Raw genomic sequence first — 24,158 nt, forward strand, 5'->3', positions numbered from 1 at the left:
AACTTAAACAGATTAAATGTTAGATCTGAACTTTACTTTTGGTATTTTTTTTTTGAAATTAACTTGTAGAAAAATGTTAAAGGTAATATCTGTATCTCTCCCAGATTGAAACATTTACTCGATGCAAGTTTTTTTAAATTTAAAAATGTTGTCTTCGTGGAAGAGATGCTATTGAAATAAAAAGGAATTGTACTAAGATAATTAGGTTTTGCCATTTGATTTTTAACCATAAACAATAAACTTTAATTTCCCTTACATAAGGTTAAGTGATTGTCCCTTGGTCCACTCCAAATATATAACTCATTGAACTAGTACATGGATTTCTCAACTTAAAAAATTTATGCCTGGGACCATAGAGAAAAAAATACATTTCTTTCTCTTTGATTTCTTTATTACTCGTGAGTATATTTCGTCATTGAATAATAAGTCAAAGATGATTCTAGACTAGATAATGATTAGATAATGTGCATCTCTTTTCTCGATAGTGTTGTCTGCAAAGCAAATTCTATTCTTCTTTACACATAAATAGTTATTTAGAACTGTTAAGTGACAATGTTTAAAAATATATATATATATATGTATAAGATACTTCTTAACTTCTATAAACTTTGAAATATCTGAATACCATTGCAATTCTCAAACGTATGGGAATCCTCTTCTAAACAACGAAATTGCATGTCACCTTATTAGATCTCCACACAAATAAGTTACTTACAAATAATAATTTGGAACTTTTAGGTGGTTCTGTTTTTTATAAAATATGTAACAGACTCCTTAACTTCTGTTGGATTATTACCCTCACGAATATCTAGGATATCCACACACAAACAATTGATTAAATGTTTTCTATACCAGCTAATTATAAATTTTTATACTAAAACAATAGTTAAAATGTAACTAAATAATAGTAAGATTGTTTTAATATTGATTGGAAAATAACAAAACATGAATGATATTCTTCAAAATATTAATTCCCTATTTATGGGTTCTCAGTTATTTTACGAAAATCAGATTTGATAAAAAAAACTTATTACCAACTCAGGATCAGCGCATCAAGTACTTCAAAATTTATAAAGGGAAATTAAAAAATTTGTATTGATGTATAATTTGTTGACCTGAGTTATTCAATATTTACGCCAAAAATAAATTGTGTGCCAAAAGTAAAATTACTTATTTTCAATATCAAACTGAATATACTAGTATTACATTTTTTCAAGATTCCAAAATTAAGTATCTTATTGAATATTTGTGGGGTTTCTTATTATGGTCGCTGCATTAAAAATAATTAACTATAATACAAACACTACATTTTTAAAATCCAACCTTCAAAATGGAGGTTTTTAGATGAAAACAAATATTAAGTCTCCAAATACTACATATAATCAGTGATCCTAACTAACGATTCCCAGAGCTACTGGTACCCGACCAAAAAATAAATAATTATTACTTTATTAATCGAAGTGTTAATGCATTAGTCTTTGATTTTTAGAAATCTTTTGGAATATTTTAATGTCAATGTTAATAAAATTTATGTCAAAATAGTGGCTCCCATTATTCAATCAATTTGTAACTATCGAATTTTAAAATTCACATGAAAATAAAATGTTCTTTATTTCATTTTTTCATGTTGAATTTGGACTTCTATTACACTTTTTAAAATCAATTCAAAGAAATTTTATTGTAGTTACAAATGAAGACTAAATTGTAGGTATATACATTATGAGTTAATCCAAAAGGGCGTTAAACGTTGTAACGACCTTCAGCCGCCTATATCAGCAATATCATTAATAAACAATTGAAGAGCAGTAAGAGTACCAATCATGATATCAGCATTGTAATAATAGGGGAAAAAACCAAAGATTTAAATAAGAAACGTCGGGTAATATATTGGCTATTAAATTTTACTATGTAAATCTATATTATAGTAATGAAATATTGCCTGTCGGACCCCATGTAAATTCAGAGGAAAATCAATATCGTAAAAATGATGATAGCCACATGAAGCATAAAATATTACTATTAATTTATTAAAATAATAGTTTCTAACATTGCGATTTATAGGGATAAATTGATGTATAGACAATGTGTAAAGTGTATAATATCTTGTACCTACATGACTCCACTATATGTTGTATATAAATAGCCATAATCAAAAAATATTGAATGTAACTTCGCGACTACAATGATCTTTAAAAATAACACACTATGTGACAAATAAAATTAATTCTGAGATGCTTCTAACTTCTTTTTGAGGGATTCTGGCATTTGGGGTGGGGGAGGTCTTGGAAGACGAAGAGAAACTTTGACAAAGTCATAAATAAACCATTGAAGAGCAGTAAGAGTACCAATCATGATAATTCTTGGTCCAAGACCAGCCCACATTCCAGAGAACCCAAGAGTACGAGCAGCATCTCCAACAGTACTTCCCTTAGCCTTATTCATATATGACACAATTGTATCAGCTGGGTGAGAAACAATAGCGCAGAAAATACCAGCGATGTATCCAGCAGCGAATGTTACAATCAGCTGTTCACCCTTTGAACATTCACTTCTTGGTTTAGGGACAACAAACTCATAAATAGCCTCAACAGTACGCTCAAAGCATGCAAACTTCATCATGGTGTATGGAATTTGTCTTCCCCATAGAGGTCCAAGAGATTTATAGAAACCTGATACTCCTTCCTCTTTCAAAATCTTTGGGAATGCGCCACGAAGAGTGGTAGGGAAAGTACCAACTGCGGATGTTTGAATCCTGACCTTGCAGGATTCCATTGGGCTTAAAGCAATATCAGCAAAAAATTCCGCTGAGGCAGAAGATATTAAATAGAGAGAAGTACGGTAAAGATAGGTATTTTCATCCCCCATAATTCCAGAGTAAACATTCTTGAAGACTTCATAGAAGCCAAACTTGCATAAACCCTGAGCAGAGTATCCAATAGCAGTAGGAGCCCAACCTAAAAAGAGACCACCGGCACCGCCTTCTTTATAGGTAAGTTTGAAACCGGTTCCAAGGTTCTTATATTTTTCTTTGTTCACTTGAAGACGGCATTTTACTAAATCCAAAGGCGTTACCAATGTGTGTGTAATACCACAAGACAGGATACCACCAAGACCACAGAGAGCATAATACTTGGATGATCCAAACTCACATGAGTACTGCTCAGCTGTCGAAGCAGCGGCTAAATTTCTCTTGGGAACAAGAGACGTCTTACTCTTTGTAATGGGATTCTCGAACATTTTTAAATTAATTCCGTTGAAGCCGTCCATCTAACAAAAAAGAAAAAAAACATTAAGAGCTAAATACTAGAAGAATTAATTACAATGCAAACCCAAATGTGCTACATAAAAAGTTGAATGAGACAGATGAGCAAATGTTTTTGAGTTTTTCTAAACGTTGTGGGGTTCGACACTTGTTTAGTTGATCCGTCAATTAAAAATTTAAATTAGCTTCTCTTCATCAAATAAAATTTTGGTACTCGTTAGCAAAACGTTAAGTGTGGATATCCAAAAGTGGTTAATACAAAACGAAATGGAAAAAGTAAAAAACACGACATAATGATGTATGTTTTTTCCTAAACAAGAGTCTTGTACCTCAAAACGTTTGAGAAGAGTACCAAGGGAAAGGGTCAACGGACCTTCAGTTAATGTTCCTTTTATACTTCAAATTCCTATAGCAGTATTAATTATTATTACAAATCTAAGAGAAGGGTCGTAATGCTAGAAATTGATTTTATTATAAATATAATCAAATGCTCAAAAAAGAGAAAATTTCTAATAAAGTTGACTACTATTATCAATCATGGAAAAGAAATAATCTAATTTGATTAGCATTATTAAGTTAATAAAAATGAGGAATAATGGAGTGGAAGAAAACAAGAGAAGCCCTTCGTGACCTTTTCAATCATTCATACATACGAAATCTTATATTACAACTAATATTAATAAGTAATTGACAAATAATTAACGACATTAAATATTTGAAGTGAACACTTAACATAATATAAAATTGAAAAAAATACAAAATGGCCAAAATGTTCTCCGCCAATGAACAATGATTAAAAAAAATAGAATACCTTATCAGAGTTATATGTCAACTATTTGATTATTGTCGAAAGAAGAGAAAAATTCTAAGTTCCTTGAATAATATTCTGTGGATCTCAGTATATCAGGCAGAGCTCCTATAACCGATTGTCGACTGAGTATTTAATCAATCTTAAGAATCAGCTGTTAAAGAGAAAAACCGGAAGTTACTCCATTTTATAAATATGAAGGAAAGGGCAATAGGATCTGAACTGGCCCGTTTTGCCTGCATCTCTAGCCGGAGCTTAAAATATAAGGTCGTAAAGAGAAAAAAATAGGATTGGGACTAAGAAAAAGAAAACTAAAGAGGGAACTCACTCAACCTTTTAAAAATGACGTCATAGAGAATGGATCTGTCACTAATTTAAGCGCCTGAATTTAATATTTTCAAAATATTATTTCATTCATTGGTCTTGGAGTAGGAAATGGTTCGAGATGAGGATAGCTTTGAGATGGACAATGAAGATATATGGTATCTTGATATAGATTTGCTGAATCATGATGACTTTGAAAAGCGTATTCAAGGCTTGGACAATTGTATAGTGGAAAAGTATTTAATTTATTTCATGCTTATTATTATTTTTTTATAATAAAAATATCAACTCTTAGAGTTTTGGTAGGAATTTCCTTGGATGATATGGACTCTAAGCTTCTGAGACCAGTATTAAACTGTGTTCTTGATACATCTAAAAAGTCTTTTAAAATGATAGAAGACATGGTGGCAAAATCTGAGACAAGAATAAATGAAAGGATGAATCTTGTCACTTCCTTATTTTCAAAAACGCAATGTATCATGAATTTCTTGTTTAAAGAATTCAAAGGCTCTAATATACGATACTTTGATAGTTTGATTATAGTTTTCCCTCGTATATTTAAATTAACTATCGATCACTGTCAGAAAAGTAGTGAAATTTATAATTCTACTGCTCTTTTGAATACGATACAAGATTCTCTTAATAAACTTTTTCATGGTATAAGAGAAAATCTTAATTTATACTCCAGGTATTATTTCCTAATTCATATTTTTTATTTTATTTTTTAAATATGATTTATTTATAATTACAGACTTCTTGAGACAATTTTTACGTTTGACCAAAGCACAAAATATCTTACTTCTGTTCTTGATGATTGTGTTGAATATCATGCCCAATTAAGGGATTTAGACTACAAAACACTTGGAGTGACTTGGAAATTGTATGCTAGATTATGTAAATCCTACTCCACGAACTTGATTGAACATCAATATAGTTTTACTAATTCTTTGAGTTTACTTTGTCGCTATGCTTACGAATCTCTTTCATCAATTTTACAAATGAGTGATAGTGATAACGAAAAAAAAGTAATGAGAGAATCACAAATGGTTTCCTTTATTCTCAAAATCATTCGTCAGCAATGTGAATTATTTCCTGATAATTTAGGAAGTGATTACAAGGATTTAGTACAACTTATTGGTTCAATACTAATGCTACAATTCAGAATTAAGACATCTCCACCTACAGTTATAAAGGATAAAATTGAGCATGAAATTCCTTCGATTAACTGTCTTATTGTTAAGGATCTTATCCTTCATTCCAATTTTGCCAATTATATTTTTTCGAAGAACCCCGAAAATATACAGGAAAAGGAGGAGTTCTTTTTGATAATTTTGTACTTATCGGAACAATATCATAGAATTCCTGAAGAAAATATCTTCATTCGATCTAAATGGATTAATCTTTCAAGTTTAAACCTACTTGAAACTCTTTTTGTTTCATTGCAATCATTTTCACCCGTTATGAATAGTAAAAACTTCTTGTATGGAATACAATTTCATGGTAAACCATTATCTATCGTATTTTCGTATGAGGTTATCATTTGTCGGGTACAAGCCTTCTTGGCTGGTGTTGGACCTGAAGATTTTGGAATTGTTGAGAAAATTTTATTCAAAAATTTATTTTCTTCGTGTTTTTGGACACAAACCTTAGCAGCTGATAGTTTATGCTTTATAGCAAGGTTTGGAACATCGGAGCTGTGTTATTCACATTTTATGTTACTCACAAAAGTGTATTTGATGGATATGGGAAAAAATTGTTTTGTAGAAGATACATTAAGGCGAATGTTTTCATTTTTAAGCGATGAAGATATTAAAACTTTTTCGAAAGAATATCCTTTTAAAACGAACATTATGTTGTGGTCAATCCTTGCAAGCACGAAAAAGAACTTTCCTGACTTAACGAGATACTGTGAATCAAAACTAAGAGATGCTCTAAATAATGTTGATATTAATGTGAATGAGCTCAACTTTTGCTTAAGAATTATTTCAAAATCTAGTGCCGGCAATGATGACCTATTTTTAATGCTATGGGAGAAAATAATGAATAAGTTGCCTATAGATGATGACTTCCAATGTGTTTTTTCTAATCTCTATAATTGGGCACTTTCCAAATTTTTTACTGTGGATAATAGCAATATTCTATTAGAAAATATGGAGGAAACTCTTCGAATATTTTCATCATCCCAACATTCTTGTGCTCATTTTCTAACACAAATTTCTAGAAAAACAAAGGCAAATATAGCAAGCATAATGGAATTCTTTTTGTCTGAGGTTGAAAGTTTTTTCGTGAAAGAGCGAATATGCCTAGTTATATCAATACTTGCTAATAGGAGAATATTAAGCGATAAAAGATTTATAAATTATAGCTTCCAAAAGATTAATAACTTTAAAGAGTATGACTTTTTCACGAAGTCAAGCACCTCGGTTGTAAGAGAAAATGAAGAAGAGATTCAAACCAAAAAACGTAAGCGGGACCCTTCACCGAGAAACAGGAAAGAAATATTTAGTAAAGTTGTGAAAATATTAGATTCCGCTGCAGATAGTATTGCAAATGAACTTGAAAAGTCTGATTGTAACGACGTTAAAGAACACTTACAGCAAGTTATTGTATCAATTTCTGGCATTTCCTCGAAACTGACTTGAGGGGTTTCAAGTTTATTTAGTGCAGAAACGTGTTTCATTTATGATAATTTCTAAATAAAAGTATAAACAACACGTGTTCTAATTAGTTAATTTTATTAAATAAGAAGGGCAATAAAAGTATGTTATAAGATCCAGATTGACTGACTATGAAAGAAGTGCATAAGGATCCTCCTTCTTAAAATTATGCCACTTTCTATAAGTAGGTTTATCACTAAAGTCTCTTTTCCCACTTTGCCAGCCTCTTTCAGGAGCTGTGTCGTAATCAAAGTCTCTGAAGGAGCGTCGCTTTCCATATAAAGCATCTTCCTTATTCATTTGAGTTCTATACTTGGATCCGACCACTGATTCCCCCGTAAATGGATCTTTGACATCTCCAAGTTTAGAAACAACTTCTTTTACTAGATGAGTTACTTTTTTATCAAAAGATCCTTCCATTTTGGATATAAGGACGGTATCTCCTGTTTTTGCTAAAGCCTTTTTGTCCAAAGCAATGACCTCTTCTCGTTTCTCAAAATACTGAAATCAGAGTTAATCTATTAACTATAGCCTAATTCATTTGTATTCCGTTAAATTTCAGTAATTCAAATTAGCTAAACTTACGGCTTTGAAATATTCATCATAGACAAAGTGAGGAATTTGAACTTTTACGTTATTATTTCCAGCAAGTGCCGGAAGAACCCTACCAATAAGGATTTTGTTTTTGAGGATGTTCGTAGCCATCTTTTATTTACGAAAAGGGTGACTGCAAATGGCTGCAACAGAGAACACTGAAATCATAATAGTCTTTTCTGATGGCGTACGCTTATTTGGACTGAAGTGCAAAATAATTTTCTCATATTGACAGACTGAGTCAATTGAAATTTCAACAGCTCATATCTTACCCATTTCAAAAAATAATTAAATTAAAACTAAGCAATTTCCATTTCAATTTAATCCACTTGTATAATGAAACACATATTATAATATGTACTTATACACTTAAATGTCCATTCAAGTAACTTTTCGATAAAAAATTAGCAGTTGAAGATTTTTGAAACTTTTTTTTATTTGCAGGAAATTGGATGTTAGCTTCAGAAACAAAAAAAATCACTTAGATATTGAAGAATTTTGATGCCATTTTATTGAAAAAAGGGCTTCTCAGTAAGTGATTATTCCATGATGATTTTTGAAACTCAGTTAGTTTGACGGTAAATTGATTTGCACTCGCTCATTTGCAGAAATTGGCTTGGATGCATATTGGACATAATATATGAGTTTCTTGATAAAAAATGTGTTAAATTAAAAATAAATTTTCTTTGCCTCAGAATCAATAAATATTTCATGTTCAAACTATTAGAATAATTATTACTTTTTTAAATAAATAGGTTTCAATTTACTTAATAGACTATACTAATATGATAAAATGATTTTGCACTCCCGTCAAGCAAAAAAAAGAGGGCGTTCCATATTAATGAACGTCATTCTTCTGCTAACTTTGTATTATTTCAGATTTAAAATTGTTACCTAGCTAGAAATAGCTATGTAACAAGTAAGAAACAGAATATGAACACTTTTTAAACATCTACCTAGACAATTAAATGTTTATTCTGAAGAAACCAACAAATACGGATTGCACAAACTTTCACAACTAAATATTAATTTACAATTATACATCAAACAAAAATGATTTCGATTAAGGTTTTTAGTATAAAATATCTTGACATGAAAAAAAAAAACAATTGACAAGGGAGATTGAATAAAACACTCCAATAACTGTTTAGACAATTGTTTCAAATGTATAAATAATATAATATAATTAAGTTCAATAAAATATTATAATAAGTTAACAAATGATGTTAATATCGAAGTTACTCTCCAAATATTTCCTCCATATAAAAATATTAAAATGTGTTCATGGAAAATTTATAACCTAAACTATATGATAAAATAAGATTTATAAATGATAATGAGGTCATTCTATAAGTTTAATAATTTTTATATTTTCATTAAGAGAGTAAATTTATGTCCCTTTTTTATGTTAAAGCTACTTAAAGCATTAAAACAGACTAGCGAAACCAGCTATAAGTTATAACACACATTGCCTTCTTATCCTTACTAGATGTCGCTTTTGAGTAAATCTTCTGACGTCATAAATTAAATATTTTAGGTAGGTTACAAACACCATGAAATTGTCATGCATACTATAGAGGTTTTTCTTGTTTATTCAAGAGAAAATAAATAAATGCATTTCTTCAATCGTAAATTACTCAAATTTAATTATTTTTCTTGTTTTTTTTTAGCTAACTATTTTTCATGGACCGAGCTGCAACTCTGATTAAAATATTTAAAAATTGATTGATATTTGAAAAGTTTGAAGTTTATTCATAATTCATTCAACCAATATCAGATCAATAAAATTAATCACACATTATTTATAGAATTATGATTCTTATTTTTATATATATATATATACAATTTCATTTTTAGTATTCGTTCGTGTTCGGAGACAACATTGTTTCGATTAGCTTGTCCTATTCACCTATTACGATCAATCCATTGGAGATCTTGGATGAAATAACATTTGCGAGTCCAAAATAAAGCTGAATGAATTTGTAAGAGTTAAAAATAAAATAAGGGAGAACTCATAAGGGAATTTAAATTTAAAAAAAATATATTTGATAATCTAATTTTTTTATAATGTGCCCAATCAATAATTGAAACAATTACATTAACATTTCGCTACATTTTAGTTATTATCTTCAATAAAACAATTTATTATGGTAAACATTTATTAATGATATTCAAATTATTTATTTGTGTGGAGATCCTAGATATCCACGAGAGTATTATTCCAATATGTGACGAGCAGTGTAGAAGAGGATTCCCTATTCAATAAGTTAGGAAATTTTAACGACAATTGTAATGGACAATAAACGATTTTTTTACTCTTATTAAGGTAAGATTTTCTTTAGAGTAGGAGACGAACCGGAGTTGACTTTAAGAGGATTGAACTCAAAAATGTTTGATAGTACACCCACAGTTCTCCTTATGTTCCTGACTGTATTTTTAATATTTTTTTAATGAAAGTCTTTCGTTTTTTAATATATTGTATAGGATGATTTCATACAAGGAACAATAACTATTTATATATAATAGCAGAATATAAGCTTTACAGTCCAAACTTAAGAGAAAAAAGAAGCACATTATCTTTGAGATTCTATAATCATCTTCCAATTGTTTTTGAGTGTGGAAAGAGACTCATAAGTAATAAGGAAATGAGGGGTGAGCTTGTTGAAGTGTACAGCTTCTAAATTGTCTATGTAGACCGTACATCACTGACTCCACCTAAAAAACAGAATTTTTGTAAATGTGATAAAGGTAAGTGATTTCTGCGTGATCTAGATAGGTTTTATAGTAAGAGACAAAGCAGTGTTAACTTGAGTAGGAATAGACATACGGATTTCAATGAAGGAGTTGAGAATTGAGGGAAATAATGAGTAGTTCTCTGTCACACACGGCCTTTAATTAAGTTTGAGTATTTTTTGATGTATTCTTGAAGATAGAGACAATGATTCAAGAGGTAAGAAGATTGCAGATCTCGATGGGAAGTGCATCTGTCCACTGAAGGATCCTTCTCTACTAGGAGATATCTGATCCAGGGAGTGAGGAATGAAGATCCCTTGAACGGAATCTGACGTTGCAGAGAGGAGATGAAGCCGTTTGACTCGGCTATCCCAATGAAAACATTCGGCAAATGTGGATATGTGAATGCTTGTTAGGAAGATCCATTGTATGAAATCCCTCTGAACACACTGTCCTTGGGATCTAGGGAGTTCCAAGTACATCTCCAGGTATTTTCTCTAGCATCCTTCCTTCTCCTGATAGTCACTAGAATTAAAAGCCTAAAAGCCGTAGCTACTAGTGTCTATAAGTTGTGAGAGTGAAAAATAAGTCGTGAGCCCCTCTCTCCCCCCTATTATATAGTACCCCCAGTCTTATTTATATTTAATTAGTAATAAGAGTAATAACTATAAGTAATACTACTAATAATAATAACTTATCACTTTTAAATTTTGAAAATTTGTATTTAATATTTATTTACCTACTCAGCTGTTACTTCATGAACGCACTCTAGCGGGGGAAAATCCAACTCGAATTCATTCAAATAATAAAAATCATGACAAAATAGTCTTTGATGCACCACTTTCTTTTAACGCTTTAGAACTAGCTAAAGAGCTATTAGCTAGGTACGCTTTAAGTGTTTGCTCATTTTTATTTCTTATAACAAATTTACATAAATCTGTAACATAAATGTCAATATTAGTAGGCCATTAGTTAAAAAGTTGTTTTGTTTTTAATTTTTGAAATACAGTTGTTTTATATTTAAAGGAAACTCGTAACTATTTGATTAGATTATTATAATTTGTATTCTTTTAATAATTATAAGGGTTTACTTTTTGTGCCCTAGAGACTAAAATTCATAATACACTTGATTTAATTATTTTAATTGGAACAAAAACAAGTGTTAAAATATGTGTACATAAATTCAAACTGTTTTAATATTATAATATTTATATCATCATTAATTGATTTTTTCTCCCACATGTAAGAAAAGAAGGAAGAAAAATCATTATAAAATGGCAAAAAATGGGCTTGGCCTATTGCCTACAGACTAATATGTATATTAGTCTGTAGGGTCACTCGTTAGTCTTGTTGCGAATGGGCATTTTATTAAAGTATAATCTAGTTAGACATAGCGTATAGATACATAACATGATTCTACCCGTATCCCCTTAGTTCCTTTGTCAGAGTAGAGGGCTCATGAAAACGATTAGGTACATAATATTATATGAATTTGGGCTAGCGAATTGATTTTATCATTATGAAGCGCATATATATATGTATATTTATATAATACTTATACATCTTGGATGTGTATCTTCGTATCTATCTATCAGTATATTCTATACACTTTACTGCAGCACTCTCTGCAGCCAAGATATTGTATTTCTGACTCAGCTGCTGGGAGGAGGGAGAGAGACTTGATCTGCTTCACACTCACACCACACACATCAGAATTCATAGAAAAATCAAACAACTTATATTAAACTAATCCAGATACAAATCAGTAATTACAGTCAATCTATGGTACATGATTGATACCATACATTGATAAAATTAACTCAGTGTATATTATAATAATTATCATTATTGTGAATGTAAGGAGAAGTGCGTGTTTTACTCAAGAAAATGGGTAACTCTGGCTCTAATGTGGGCTCCAACGGAGAAAAAAGAAAAGGAGTTGGTGGTCTCCAAGGTCGTTATCATTTCGGTCGATCCAGAGGCATTGCATTTGGGGATATGAATCTAGGAACAGGACAGCCTTTAGACATTATTACCTCACCTTCTACTCCAAAACCCAATCGTTGTGTGGATGATCTCCCTGTGGTTATTCGTCCTAGGGCAGGAACAGAATCCTATCGCCAAAAGCCTAAAAATGATGCGGCTATGCATTTTCCAAAGGCCCTTCCGACAATATTTAAGTATTCCGGAAAAGGAAAAGAAGTTTTTGTGTCTGGATCCTTTAATAATTGGGCTAAGGCAAATATAATAATATCAAAATAGTTTTATCTACTTTTAAACATAATAATTAGTTGTTTGTATCATTTAAGCTAATTATACTTATTACACTGATGAGTACAGTACAAGGCTATAATTGATCATTCATAATTTATTTAATTTAGACCTAAATTTCCCTTGTAACACACTGATATACTATTTTGATATCAAATAATAACCTATCTTAATCCATGTGTACTACTGAAGATTCCTATGGTACAATCCTCAAAAGATTTTACTGCCCTCGCTGAATTACAGGAAGGTGATCATGAATATAAATTCCTTGTTGATGGTACATGGTTGACCGATCCGAATACACCTTGTGTATCGGATAACAAAGGTGATGAAAGAAATATAATTCATATTCAAAAAGAGGACTTTGATGCTTATCACGCTCTTGATATGGACTCGGAGGCTGTATCAAAGTTGCAAAAACATACAAAAGGAGTTATTAAATACTCTCCAACATTTGGCCAAGAAATTCCCCAAACTGGAAATGAACTAAGGTCAGGGCCACCCATTCTTCCCCCACATCTTTTACATGTTCTATTGAATAAGGTAATGAGTTATTCATGACTTTGTTATGTTAAATATTTTGATAATTTATTTAGTACTATACTATTACTATTACTTTGTTTAAAACACTTCATATTTCCTATGACTTGTTTATCTTATTTTCTTTTTATATATTTATTAACTGTTGTTAAAAAGGAATTTTTTGACTGAATGAATTTTAAGACTTCTAGGCCTGTTGCTAACTTAGATATTTCATTTTAACTTTTGTTAATTTTATTTAAAACTTACCTATCTCACATTGTACAATCAAATATCTTCAAATTACATTATTTATAATTTATTTGCAGGATACTCCATTATCATGCGAACCTACTTTACTTCCCGAGCCTCATCACGTCATGATCAATCATTTATATGCTCTCTCTATCAAAGATGGTGTTTTAGTTCTTAGTTCTACTCAACGCTTTAGGAAAAAATATGTAACAACACTTCTTTATAAGCCCATGGGTACAAGAGTTGCTAATGAAAAACATTAAATACACACAAATATACATTCTGGGCTATAAATACATGCATCCATGATTTGTTACCTCAACAAGTTTGTTTTTGTAATTTTTTTATATTAATTTCATTGTTTGAATTTAAATTTATTTATTATGTAAGGCTCTTACGTGAATCAGATTTTTTGTTTTTTCTCTCCATTCTATTAAGTTTATATTTATATAACTAGCTTCCGCCTTTGACTTTTTCGCTTCGAGAAAAAAAATTAGTTTTTTTTTGTATGTAATTCATCTCTCTTTCCGCATTAATAAATTTATTTGACTTATGTCCTTTGAAATGGATATTACTACCATTCAAAACACAATTCAAGTCAAGCAGATTCTTCTTTATATATTTTTTTCTTTGTTACAAGAAGGTGAGGAAATATTTTGACGAATAAGCAAAGTTTTGCTTTCATTTGTTCAAATATCAATTCATGTGTTAATCTTTTCAATTATTTACTTTAATTAGTAAATATAATTTAATTAATAATATGATGAGTAATATCCAAAAACATTTAGAGGATAGATTACGAACAGTTAAATTTCTTAAACTTACTTATATAATTAAAAAGAATATTTATTTATTTGTGCCACATATTAGAGGCCCATTTGCTTCACAAGGTGGTATTTTTCCCTATATACTCCAGGAAATTATTCCTACTTCAAGAAAAGTACAGATTATAGATGTTATACATGGATAGAAAGAAATAGAACCTGGAGGTGCATTAAGTGTGTGTATATTTATATTAGGTAGTAGAAATATGTGAATAATTGTTCAAAATAAAAATATTTTTCCTTGTATAGTAAAATATTCTAAAATAATAATGTATATAAAAATCTTAGTTCGAAATTCAAAAACTCTTGAAGCTATGATACCTTTAATTATTCTCCATTGAATTGCTTCAAGCAGAAAAAAATGAAACTCAGGTCATAATATTAGATTTTATCCATTTTAATTTTAGTTAGTAAATGTTCATTTATTTCCACAATGTGAGGCTCGATTAAATTTCAATTCCCTATCCACGTCTACATTTATAAATTCTATCAAGGTCCAAATTAGCCAATAACATAAATTTCAAGATAATTGAATGTGTGTATTACGTTTTTAAAACGATATTTCTACTCATTTTTATATATAACTGTACTTCATGAGATAGTAACATGATTTATGTATGGTTTTGTAGGCATGTCCATAGGAAAAGTATACGCCATTATAAAGTCAGGTGAAAATTACCGTTCAGCGTCATGAGTGTCCGTTTGATTTTTTTTTTTTTTGGGGGAAGATCTCTTAGACCAACTTGATAACGCCACGAAGTGTATCCAGAGATATCCCTAAAAAATGTTTTACCTTCTTCCTCTATCATCTATAAAGGGTAGACGAAATAAATATTAAGCTCTCATAGGCTAAAAATTTGTATTTTGTCAAAAAGGGACTACTGACAAATTTGAACAATTATGAAATTGTTGTAGAGGTTATAGATGTTTTTTTCCCAAAATTTGTCTTCTTTAATTATTTTCCAAAAAAAGTCCTTTAATATTTCTTTTATTTTATAACTATTTTTACATTAGCAAATTATATTAAATAACTATAATTGTTGCTTTTTCTAAATTTATTTTCTTCCATTGAAAATGGAGTAGGAATGAAAGAAAAAAAAATATGAACTTATCATTGCGTACATTATCTATTTTCATTCATTTAATTAAACAGAACCATTGCTGAATGTTTATAATACAAAATATTTAATATTATTAGACGGACACTCATCCTTCATTTAAGGCTTGTATTAGTTTTTTAAAAAGCTGTTATAACTACAATGAATTTTTGTCCTGTACTAAAAAATAATAGGAGTAAAAATTTAATTCGTCAGAATGAATGTACAAATTTTGTTTTAAGGATTTATTTTCTAAAAAAAAGGAAAAATTGTAATTTTTTTCTAAAAAATTCCAAAAACCAGACACTAAAAAATATAAATATCGTTTGTACAAGTTTGTACAACGTGGTTAACCAAATTGTACAAGTTACTATTTATTTGTTTTAAAATGCATCATTTAATCCCAACATGAGTCATTTTAACAACCAACTATACATTTATATTATCGTTTATTGTTGATCCATTAAAATCACATTGTTATTATGTATTTATGAGTAACATAATTGTGGACATTTGAACTTTATAATATGCCACAGAATACTTATATATTTTGATTAAAATAGTCCAAAATTACACCATTAACATCCCGAACATCCATTGAATATTTAATTATCACATTATACTCATTCCAAAGACCTTCTTTCAAAATTAGTCATCTCATTTTTCGGTTGCAACTTGTATGATTGCTTATAAAAGTTAAAACTTGTACACAACATATGTAAATAATACAGCGGACAACATGAGCTTAAGAAATAAACTGATAACTTACCATGATAGTGATGAGGAAAATACAGTGAAATTATTGAAAATGATTATTTAGAGAAAAGAGAGAATACAAAGTATTTTCAATACTGAATTGGTATACAAAGCGAATATATCAGATCGAAATGTCTTTTTACTTGCACCAAAGGTCTTGGGAAAAATATTCAGGACTTCAAGATCGGCAGATACATGAGAGGATAAAATAGAAATAACATGAAAGAAAAGTTTGATCCTGAATCTATATTAACTCTACCTTGGGATGGCAAATTGTTGGGAGACCTGACGGAAAAAATTATTAACCTTATCTGTTATTATATTTAAAACTTTTCTGTGTTTCAAATTGGCGTCTGGAGCTGATGAGGCACAGGTAAAATGTATTTACTAACTGCCTGAGGATTGGGGTATCAAACATTTATTGAGAGACATTTTACGACAGCCACCAATACTGTTGCGAAAAAAGCTTCTTAAGAAAAATTAAATGAAAGATTCAGAGTACGTCTAATAATATTATATATTTTTTTATAATAAATATTTGTTAATATTTATGTTTAATTAAAAAAATGAAGATGGATCTATGATTCAATGGAAGATAATAAATCAGGAAAAAACTAAAAAGAATATTTTTTAACTAAAAAAAGTTATCAAATTAACTAAATATTATTATCTGGCTTCATTTAGAAAAATAATTGTAGAAAATCTAAAAAAAGTTGTCCATGTTCAAAACTTCAAGGCCTTTAGGGGACCTCTTAAACTTTTTCAAAATTTGTTCGTTATCCTATTTTACCAAAATGCAAATGGTTAGCCTATGAGAGCTCGACATTTCGAAGGATAAGTTAGAAATGTCCAAGTTTAATATAAGTATTACCAATAAACTAAAAATGATAATTACCCATTTTTGTACATCTAATATTATATTCCATTTTTATGAATTTTCAACTAAATGCTTAAAATATCTAGAACATAATATAAGTTTTTGATTATACTATTTGTTGAAAAGATTATTTACATTTATAAAGCAATTTTTTTTTTGTATTTATAAATATATGTTTGAATGTAAAGACAGTCATTTTTGATCAAAGAAATAACAATGTAGTTATACCAGACTTGACCATTGAACGGAAAAACGAACGGTATTCACTCTTTCCGTTCATTTTTGAACGACAAACGGGGAAAAAATGAACGACGAACGGAAAAAAAATATGAACGGCGTTCATTTTGACGTTCATTTTCTTATTGCCCATAAGAGGTAGATTTTTGACTATTTTTTCCGAAGACATCTTCTTTTCTAGATTATGGGGTTTATTATAATTATTATCTTTGAGGCTGGCTAAAATATAGTTTATTTAGTCTTTTTTTTTTTCTTGCTCCGTTGGTTTGTTTAATTGCACCATTCACTAGAAAATAAGTCATCTCAAGATAGCCTTTAAAATCACAAATATGTTGTAATGGATCAAATAAAAGGTATAATGGACATTAATGCATGTACTTATCTAGTATCTTGTAAAGTTTATATCCAATCCGTCTATCCGAAGTACATAAATTTTAACCCAACATTAGCACCTTCAATCTTTATTACTGCACAATACGCAAGTACTTTGTCTTAATTTTTAACATCTCCTTTTTTTTTAAAATATCTATTACTAATTTTCTGGAGAGCGTGGGAAGATATTCATATATCCGAATTTCATATTATTCAATTCAATTTTAAAAATATCAACTTTTACACATTATTGTATTCTGTAATTCCTGAAAATTTAAATCAATTCTCTTGATGTTTAAGAAAGTTGTGTAGTTTTATTGAAGTATCATATTTTATTAAATCACAGATTTTGGTATAGGAAATTCGATATCTTCCCACACTCTCCAGACAATATATGAGAATTATTGAAAAAAAAGAGAGGGTAAAAATTAAGACAAAGAACTAAAAAAGACCAATAAAGATTAAAGGTGCTAATGTCGGGTTGAAATTGATGTACGTCTCAGAACAGATTAAATGGAAACTTTACGGGATATTAGATATATAAATGTTTTTAAGTCCATTATAATTTATATTTGATCCATTACACTTCATTTGTAATTTTGAAGGCTATCTTGAGATGACTCATTTTCTAGCAAATGGTGCAATTAAACGAAGCAATGGATTGAAAAAAAAAAAAAATAGACTTGGTGAAATGTTAAGAATTTATCTAAATTAAATATATATAACACTAATTTGATTTCTTCGATTTAAGTAATGAATGGGAATTCCCAAACCACTTCTATATTTCCGTACATGCCTCTTGCAAGTTTTTTTCTCTCCGTAAATCGGCATTTTGTAACAGAAATACTTTATTTGCTCTATTTTTGAGACACTTACATTTAGATTTTCATCGCGAACTCCAATCCAAGGTGATTAATTTAGTGAAGTTCTAAAGCACTATGTAATCCTCCCTTTTATATTTGGGAAGTTGCCCACCAATAATTATATAATAACCTTAGGGAGAGACATATATTTTTAAGGCCCGGTGGTATACACAGCTTGATAAATGGGCCTAGTAAGTCTTGTAGGATTTATTATTACAATATTAAATTTCAATCATTTGTCTTAAATTATAATTCGCAGTTGCGAGCGAATCTTTGAGTACCTACATAATTCCAGTCGATTTTATAGCTTCATCTTCGAGTCAGTTAGATTCAGTTACTCCTTTGTGGGCATCAGGAAAAGTCAGTTGATAAAAAAGGCGAATGGATGAAGGGTGACGATTCTCCCTACTCTTGTTTTTTTTTTTAATATTTAAATTTCATTTGTATGGTATTGTTATCAACCATGCAATCGAACAGGGTCAATCTGAATCAATTTGGCACCCTATGGAAAATATTAGCCAATAATATGTTTTTCCCTTCGTTTTCCTTAGCTGTTGTCATTATTATTTAATTCCTGAATAGTGATAATATATTCCTGCTTGATTCAATTATATTCAAAACCTGATTGATCTTTCGTGTGTGTTCATAAAAGACGGAGAGTTACATTAAAGATTTGCTGTGGATTTGTAATCATAAGTTTTTGCTGGACTCAGATAAGACTTATGATCGATATATTAGTACTTCCTGCCTATGTCCTTGCTAGATTCAGATTGGGATTTGTGTCCATTTCCTTGCTCTCATGGTTGCTTGCAGCTAATCTAATAAAACGTCATGATTGCTAACTGAAACATAAAATGTGGCCACCCTGACAATATGAAGAATGTTTGGAAGGAGAGCAGCTTAGCTGTTGAGACGTTTTATTAGATTAACTAAAACAGCGTGGGATGAAGGAAATAAACGAAATTCTAACTCCTTGTATGGCAAGATATATAGGAAGGAGTTACTCCGATTTCGATCATCAATTCTACTCCAACAAAAAACTTACACCTATAACTCCCCACCAAATCCTCAGTATTACTCTCCGTTTTTGATGAGCATTCACACTAATTAATACTTTACACTTAGATTTCTCTCTTCAAGAATTAAAAAATAATAATAACAGCTATAAAATAATCACAAATCCTGCTCCGTCTCTAGCAATGATAAAGTAAAGAATTACTACGATGTCGACCCTCAATTCTACTCTTGGTCGAGTGCGTTCAGGATTTCTTGAGCGGAGTAATGCTCTGTATTTATGTGATACCATTAGACATAGGTATGTTTCACGAATTAACTAAAATGTAACTGGAAATATAAAGCAAAAAACTAAAATTAAATGTTTATATAGTTATTCATCATATATTCTAATGATAAAAATTAAATATTTTAAACATATCAGTTACCAACTACTTATTCAAGAGTTTATTCGAACAATTTCGCTATTTTCAAATTTATTCAAATCTGATCATCTATTAAAAAGTTGAATAATCAACTTCTTCCCTTTAGTTGACGTTGAAAATAACATTCCTCTTCTTCAAGGAGCAGTTCATTGCAGCAGTCTGAAAATTTGAATCTACTACTGAATTAGTATTTACTAATATATAATGCCAAACTGTCAATAAAAATTGTATTTCTTTTTCTGTGGTACATACGCATATTTTCTAATTGAATGAACTTAATATGATTATATATTTCCCACAATTATTTTCTACTATCATTATTCGACCAGTAGAGTGAATTAATAAATGAAAGATTTAAAACACTTGATAACACAAGTTCAAGAAAATAAGAAACAGTCCGTAGAAATTAATGTATCATTCAAATAAAATATTTTCGATTTATTGAAAGAAAGTGATGTGAGAAGTTGCTAACAAATAGTTAGGATTATATTGACTTCTTTTTTCAAGAAATGAATGGCTTGTAACGTTTATCTATTATTTGATTGAAAAAAAAGATAATTGAAAGGAATTAACTAACAATGTCTAGGATTAATAAAATAAGAGTTTGGAGCATTATTAGATTTCAAAACAGCATTTAACATATAGCTTTTAAAGTATGTTTTTTTTAAAACTATAATAATCACAAAAACATACATGCCTTAGGTGTCGAACGTTCTTTGTAGACTTTCTTTCTATGAAACCTGTTTACAGGTAAGTTGTTTTTGTAACAAGTAATTTGTTATTTTTCCGTTTTATTTTATTTTTATAAATATTTTTAAATGATGTACATATTTTTATAAATGGGTGTGTAGAATGTATAATATACAAGGTCCGGTTCAACGGAAAGGGAAGAGGAGATAATGTCCTCACTAGAAAACAACCTTTCCGCTCTTAAAAATGTTTTTAAAATGAATATTCACCAATTAGCAAATTTTTAAATCGAATAATTTAATAATATCTCATCTGTGTACATTTCGTACTGCAATGCAATCCGATAAACCCCACTGGTATCTCCCACGGTTGTGTGTGAATAAGTCGGGGCTCCGTGGGATTTAAATATTACAAGTTTATTCTCTCCACATCCTATTCCTAGTCAGGGACTAATTAAAGTTTTAGTAGTCCCAGTAAAATTAGTCGCATCCCTAGTCATGTTTTGATTGAGGGTGTTTGAATAAGTGAAGATATTTGTGGGATCCTTTAATATACCTATTTACTCTCTTGAATGTACTATGAATGAATAAGTTTATATATTATTATTAAGAGCTGTTTCAGTCTTTAGATTTATTAAACTTTGAATTTTAATTTTTGTGAAGATGGCAGACATTTTTATTGTCCAAGGCTGTAAAATTAGTCATCTGATTGATAAAAAAACGGAGAATATATTATTTTGGTATGTTCCCATCGAATATCAAGGAAAGATAAATAGATAAGGCCGTAAAAAGAGTTAGAAACAATTAAAATTATTCATTAAATACCAAGAAATGTCTCATGATGAATTCTTTAAAATATGTAATAGACGTGGGTAGCCTCTCTACAGCACCAGGAATGTTATACATAGGTAGTAGTTTTATTTGTAAGCAATTTTTATAAAGAAATTTTGAAAAACGAGATCCTTCGAAAATTAGTTATCATATATAAATTCGGAGAGGAGTCGATCTTTATTTGCTGCAACCAGTACTCAGCAAATTGATTTGTAAGAATTGATAAATATAATTGTCAAAGAATATAAATTTGGTAGAAGTTTCAGTAACAAAGCAAGCATCCTCACTAAGAAAATGTTCTCTGTATTCACTAGAAATTGTGTTACAGAAAAGAGGTATTAAGTAGAACAATACATCGTTAATTGGCAATTTCAAATTTATTTCTAAAGTGGTTTACTATTAATGCTGTGCTCCTTTAGTTTTTATTAAATTGGATATCCTGTATATCACTATTTACTGTATCTATTCGGTCACATTATGTATCGTGAGCTCCAATTATAAGAGTGCATATAAGGTCAATTTTTCCTGGAAAAATTATTTATATGTAGGGAAACTTCATCTACACCACTAATCAAATTTCTTGTGAAAAATTGGTAACGAAAAAAGAAGATACATTGTGGGATGTGAAAATTAACTTATCTAAGGTAATAAGATGTAATTGGAGTCTTAATAATATAAATGATGGTTTGAACTGTAATGGGACAACTCAACCTACAATAGCGATGCTGAAGCAGTGCCTTCAGCTCTCCGGATTTCATCACATGTGGTATGCAATTGTTCAAAGATGGTAAAGGCAAATTTGCGAATAATTGGAGCAAAATTTATGCTTTTACAAATATGGATATGTACTTTTATCTCCTTGCTCCAACCTCACGTCCAAAAAAGAGATGCCAAACCTTGACCTTGAATCATCATTATGAATTTTTAAATATGGAATGAATTCTCGGAGTATAAGAGAGCGAAAGTCTCTTAAATTGACCAACTAATTTAAGTCACTCATCCTCTGAAATGACAATCTGATTGATGGCTTATAAGTTGCATGAAAGTGACTTCCTTAGATGGTACAGCTTCAATCTATGTTTGTGTGGCATAAAGTCACTTCTCACTTACATCCGAACAATATCTTTTAGGGATGAGGGAAGCCTTGCAGTCCTTGTCTTGCTTTGTTGGTAGTATCAGTGCTCCTCTTCTGCTACCTGTTCTTAACCATGGACTGCATCCTTTTCTTTGATTCTATAACATCCAATGATCTTCTTAAGGTTGTCTTGCATCATAGCATAACATGCCATAGCTATGACCAGGTTCCGGTTTAAACTCAGAAGACATGAGTAGAACAGCAGCAGACTTTAGATACTCTGTGGCATTTGGTCATTTTTTTCAGAAGAACATTTCTTCTTCAAAATGTTGAAAACGTAAGATAAATAACGAGACATAATTGAGTAAGCGACATCTTGTGTAAAAATATTGTCCATACTATCTCTTCAAGCCATCAGTCGCATTGCACTACTTGGTCTAAGGCTTTTTCCACGACCACCTATTAAATTATGAACCCAAAAGAAGAAAAAATCTGTTTTTCCTTTTCTAATCGGAAAACTTAGATTTTTCTTGAAATAAATCCATCCTAAAAATTTCACTTTGTAGACGACGATAAACTTAATTTGATGGAGCTTTTTCTCTTCATTTCAGTATACCAATATTTTCCATAGTTTTTCAATATCAAAAGGGTTATTTAAATTTTTCGACGGATATTTTGTCACCCTCCTTATTAAGTTATAGAAAAAAAAAAAGAAGGGAATTCTATGACTATGATTTTTTAGAAAAAAAAGTTCTTCAAAAAAAATTTTACCCTCTATTTTTTCATTAAATTGGGGAAAAAATATTTTTAAAAAATCCTTCATTTGGGAGGGAGGATACAGCTCTGTTTTAAAGACATTCTTGTTCCCTTTTTGAAAGATTTTCCTATTTATTTTTATTTTTAAAACTTTTGGACAACATTTAATTAAACATATAATTTTTTGACAGCTTAATAAGCTTAACAAATTAACGCTCTGAACATTAATAGAGAGCAAAAGTAGACCAATCTTATATATACAAAAAATACACTTTTGAACCTTCCTCCTCCTTCTGTTGTTGTGCAGTTTTTCAGGAAGTAACACTTTTGTACAGCACTCTACTGTTAAAAATAGAAGTCAAGGAAAGATTGTATTAACGAGTTGATTCTTCTGGGAATGTTGTAAATCTTATGAAAGGTGGTCGAACAGATTCCAATCTACAACGATGAGAATTCCTGTTCAATAAAGACAAATAGTGACATTGCAGAACTAATTCGACAAAGTCTATAAATACTTTGTTAATATTTGAAGCACCTATGACCCGTAAGCTTTCTATTGAAGGATGGGATCAAATACTTCAAGATATTAAACAAAATACTAATTCATATGGTAATAGAGTAACTTTATTCCAACTTCCAGTTGTACAAAGAGGCACAAAAGAACTTGATGCATGTACTAAGCGATCTTCAATTAGGTCTAAATTGAGGAATAGGTTAGTTTAGTGGCATTGGGTTGAACACTGAACAGGGTTTTTATTTACATAACATAAGTAAACAAAAGACTATTTACTAACTATTTTATTTACTGAACTTTAGTCATTCGTGTCTTGCCATTTTCACTTTGAAGTGGTTCATGTTTAAGTGCAAATTTGTTTGGTCATCTCCCAAGCGTAACTATGGGAGTATCACCGTACACAAT

The 24,158-nt window shown here is 30.0% G+C and overlaps 4 protein-coding genes and 1 long non-coding RNA gene across 6 annotated transcripts; 2 read left to right on the forward strand and 3 right to left on the reverse strand.

Moving 5' to 3' along the window:
• Positions 1-2,006: 2,006 nt before the first annotated feature.
• LOC121121174 (solute carrier family 25 member 3) lies at positions 2,007-4,294 on the reverse strand. Its single transcript, XM_040716043.2, has 2 exons — positions 4,074-4,294; positions 2,007-3,267 (listed from the first exon to the last, which is right to left on the reverse strand). The coding sequence occupies exon 2, from the start codon at positions 3,265-3,267 to the stop codon at positions 2,221-2,223; it is 1,047 nt and encodes a 348-aa protein (XP_040571977.1). The 5' UTR covers positions 4,074-4,294; the 3' UTR covers positions 2,007-2,220.
• Positions 4,295-4,310: 16 nt separating this feature from the next.
• Positions 4,311-7,108, forward strand: LOC121121172 (FIGNL1-interacting regulator of recombination and mitosis). The gene is made up of 3 exons (XM_040716042.2): positions 4,311-4,630; positions 4,690-5,082; positions 5,146-7,108. The coding sequence occupies exons 1-3, from the start codon at positions 4,506-4,508 to the stop codon at positions 7,034-7,036; spliced, it is 2,409 nt and encodes an 802-aa protein (XP_040571976.1). The 5' UTR covers positions 4,311-4,505; the 3' UTR covers positions 7,037-7,108.
• A 4-nt stretch (positions 7,109-7,112) lies between these two features.
• mRpS17 (mitochondrial ribosomal protein S17) lies at positions 7,113-7,837 on the reverse strand. The gene is made up of 2 exons (XM_040716044.2): positions 7,637-7,837; positions 7,113-7,552 (listed from the first exon to the last, which is right to left on the reverse strand). Exons 1-2 carry the CDS (start codon positions 7,754-7,756, stop codon positions 7,181-7,183), a joined length of 492 nt encoding a protein of 163 aa, XP_040571978.1. The 5' UTR covers positions 7,757-7,837; the 3' UTR covers positions 7,113-7,180.
• Positions 7,838-9,668: 1,831 nt separating this feature from the next.
• On the reverse strand, positions 9,669-12,965 carry LOC121121988 (uncharacterized). The gene is made up of 2 exons (XR_011781202.1): positions 12,837-12,965; positions 9,669-12,611 (listed from the first exon to the last, which is right to left on the reverse strand). It is a non-coding gene; the product is annotated as an uncharacterized lncRNA (long non-coding RNA).
• Positions 12,266-14,040, forward strand: LOC121121605 (5'-AMP-activated protein kinase subunit beta-2). Of its 2 annotated transcripts, none has more exons than XM_040716568.2 (3): positions 12,266-12,616; positions 12,842-13,192; positions 13,498-14,040. In XM_040716568.2, exons 1-3 carry the CDS (start codon positions 12,266-12,268, stop codon positions 13,684-13,686), a joined length of 891 nt encoding a protein of 296 aa, XP_040572502.1. In that variant the 3' UTR covers positions 13,687-14,040. The 2 variants fall into 2 exon arrangements, with proteins under 2 accessions (XP_040572502.1, XP_071746200.1); XM_071890099.1 differs by having other exon boundaries at positions 12,266-12,611; positions 12,837-13,192.
• The last annotated feature ends 10,118 nt before the right edge of the window (positions 14,041-24,158 follow it).

The sequence above is a fragment of the Lepeophtheirus salmonis genome, chromosome 7, assembly GCF_016086655.4.
Source record: "Lepeophtheirus salmonis chromosome 7, UVic_Lsal_1.4, whole genome shotgun sequence".
NCBI classification, from domain to species: domain Eukaryota; kingdom Metazoa; phylum Arthropoda; class Copepoda; order Siphonostomatoida; family Caligidae; genus Lepeophtheirus; species Lepeophtheirus salmonis.

Excerpts from the sequence above, each read along its gene's own strand:
- LOC121121174 (XM_040716043.2), bottom strand. The coding sequence starts at position 3,267 with ATGGACGGCTTCAACGGAATTAATTTAAAAATGTTCGAGAATCCCATT.
- LOC121121172 (XM_040716042.2), top strand. The coding sequence starts at position 4,506 with ATGGTTCGAGATGAGGATAGCTTTGAGATGGACAATGAAGATATATGG. Across the intron at positions 4,631-4,689 it reads GACAATTGTATAGTGGAAAA|AGTTTTGGTAGGAATTTCCT; the intron begins GTATTTAATTTA and ends ATCAACTCTTAG. Across the intron at positions 5,083-5,145 it reads AATCTTAATTTATACTCCAG|ACTTCTTGAGACAATTTTTA; the intron begins GTATTATTTCCT and ends TTATAATTACAG.
- mRpS17 (XM_040716044.2), bottom strand. The coding sequence starts at position 7,756 with ATGGCTACGAACATCCTCAAAAACAAAATCCTTATTGGTAGGGTTCTT. Across the intron at positions 7,553-7,636 it reads ATGATGAATATTTCAAAGCC|TATTTTGAGAAACGAGAAGA; the intron begins GTAAGTTTAGCT and ends CTCTGATTTCAG.
- LOC121121605 (XM_040716568.2), top strand. The coding sequence starts at position 12,266 with ATGGGTAACTCTGGCTCTAATGTGGGCTCCAACGGAGAAAAAAGAAAA. Across the intron at positions 12,617-12,841 it reads CCTTTAATAATTGGGCTAAG|ATTCCTATGGTACAATCCTC; the intron begins GCAAATATAATA and ends GTACTACTGAAG. Across the intron at positions 13,193-13,497 it reads TACATGTTCTATTGAATAAG|GATACTCCATTATCATGCGA; the intron begins GTAATGAGTTAT and ends ATTTATTTGCAG.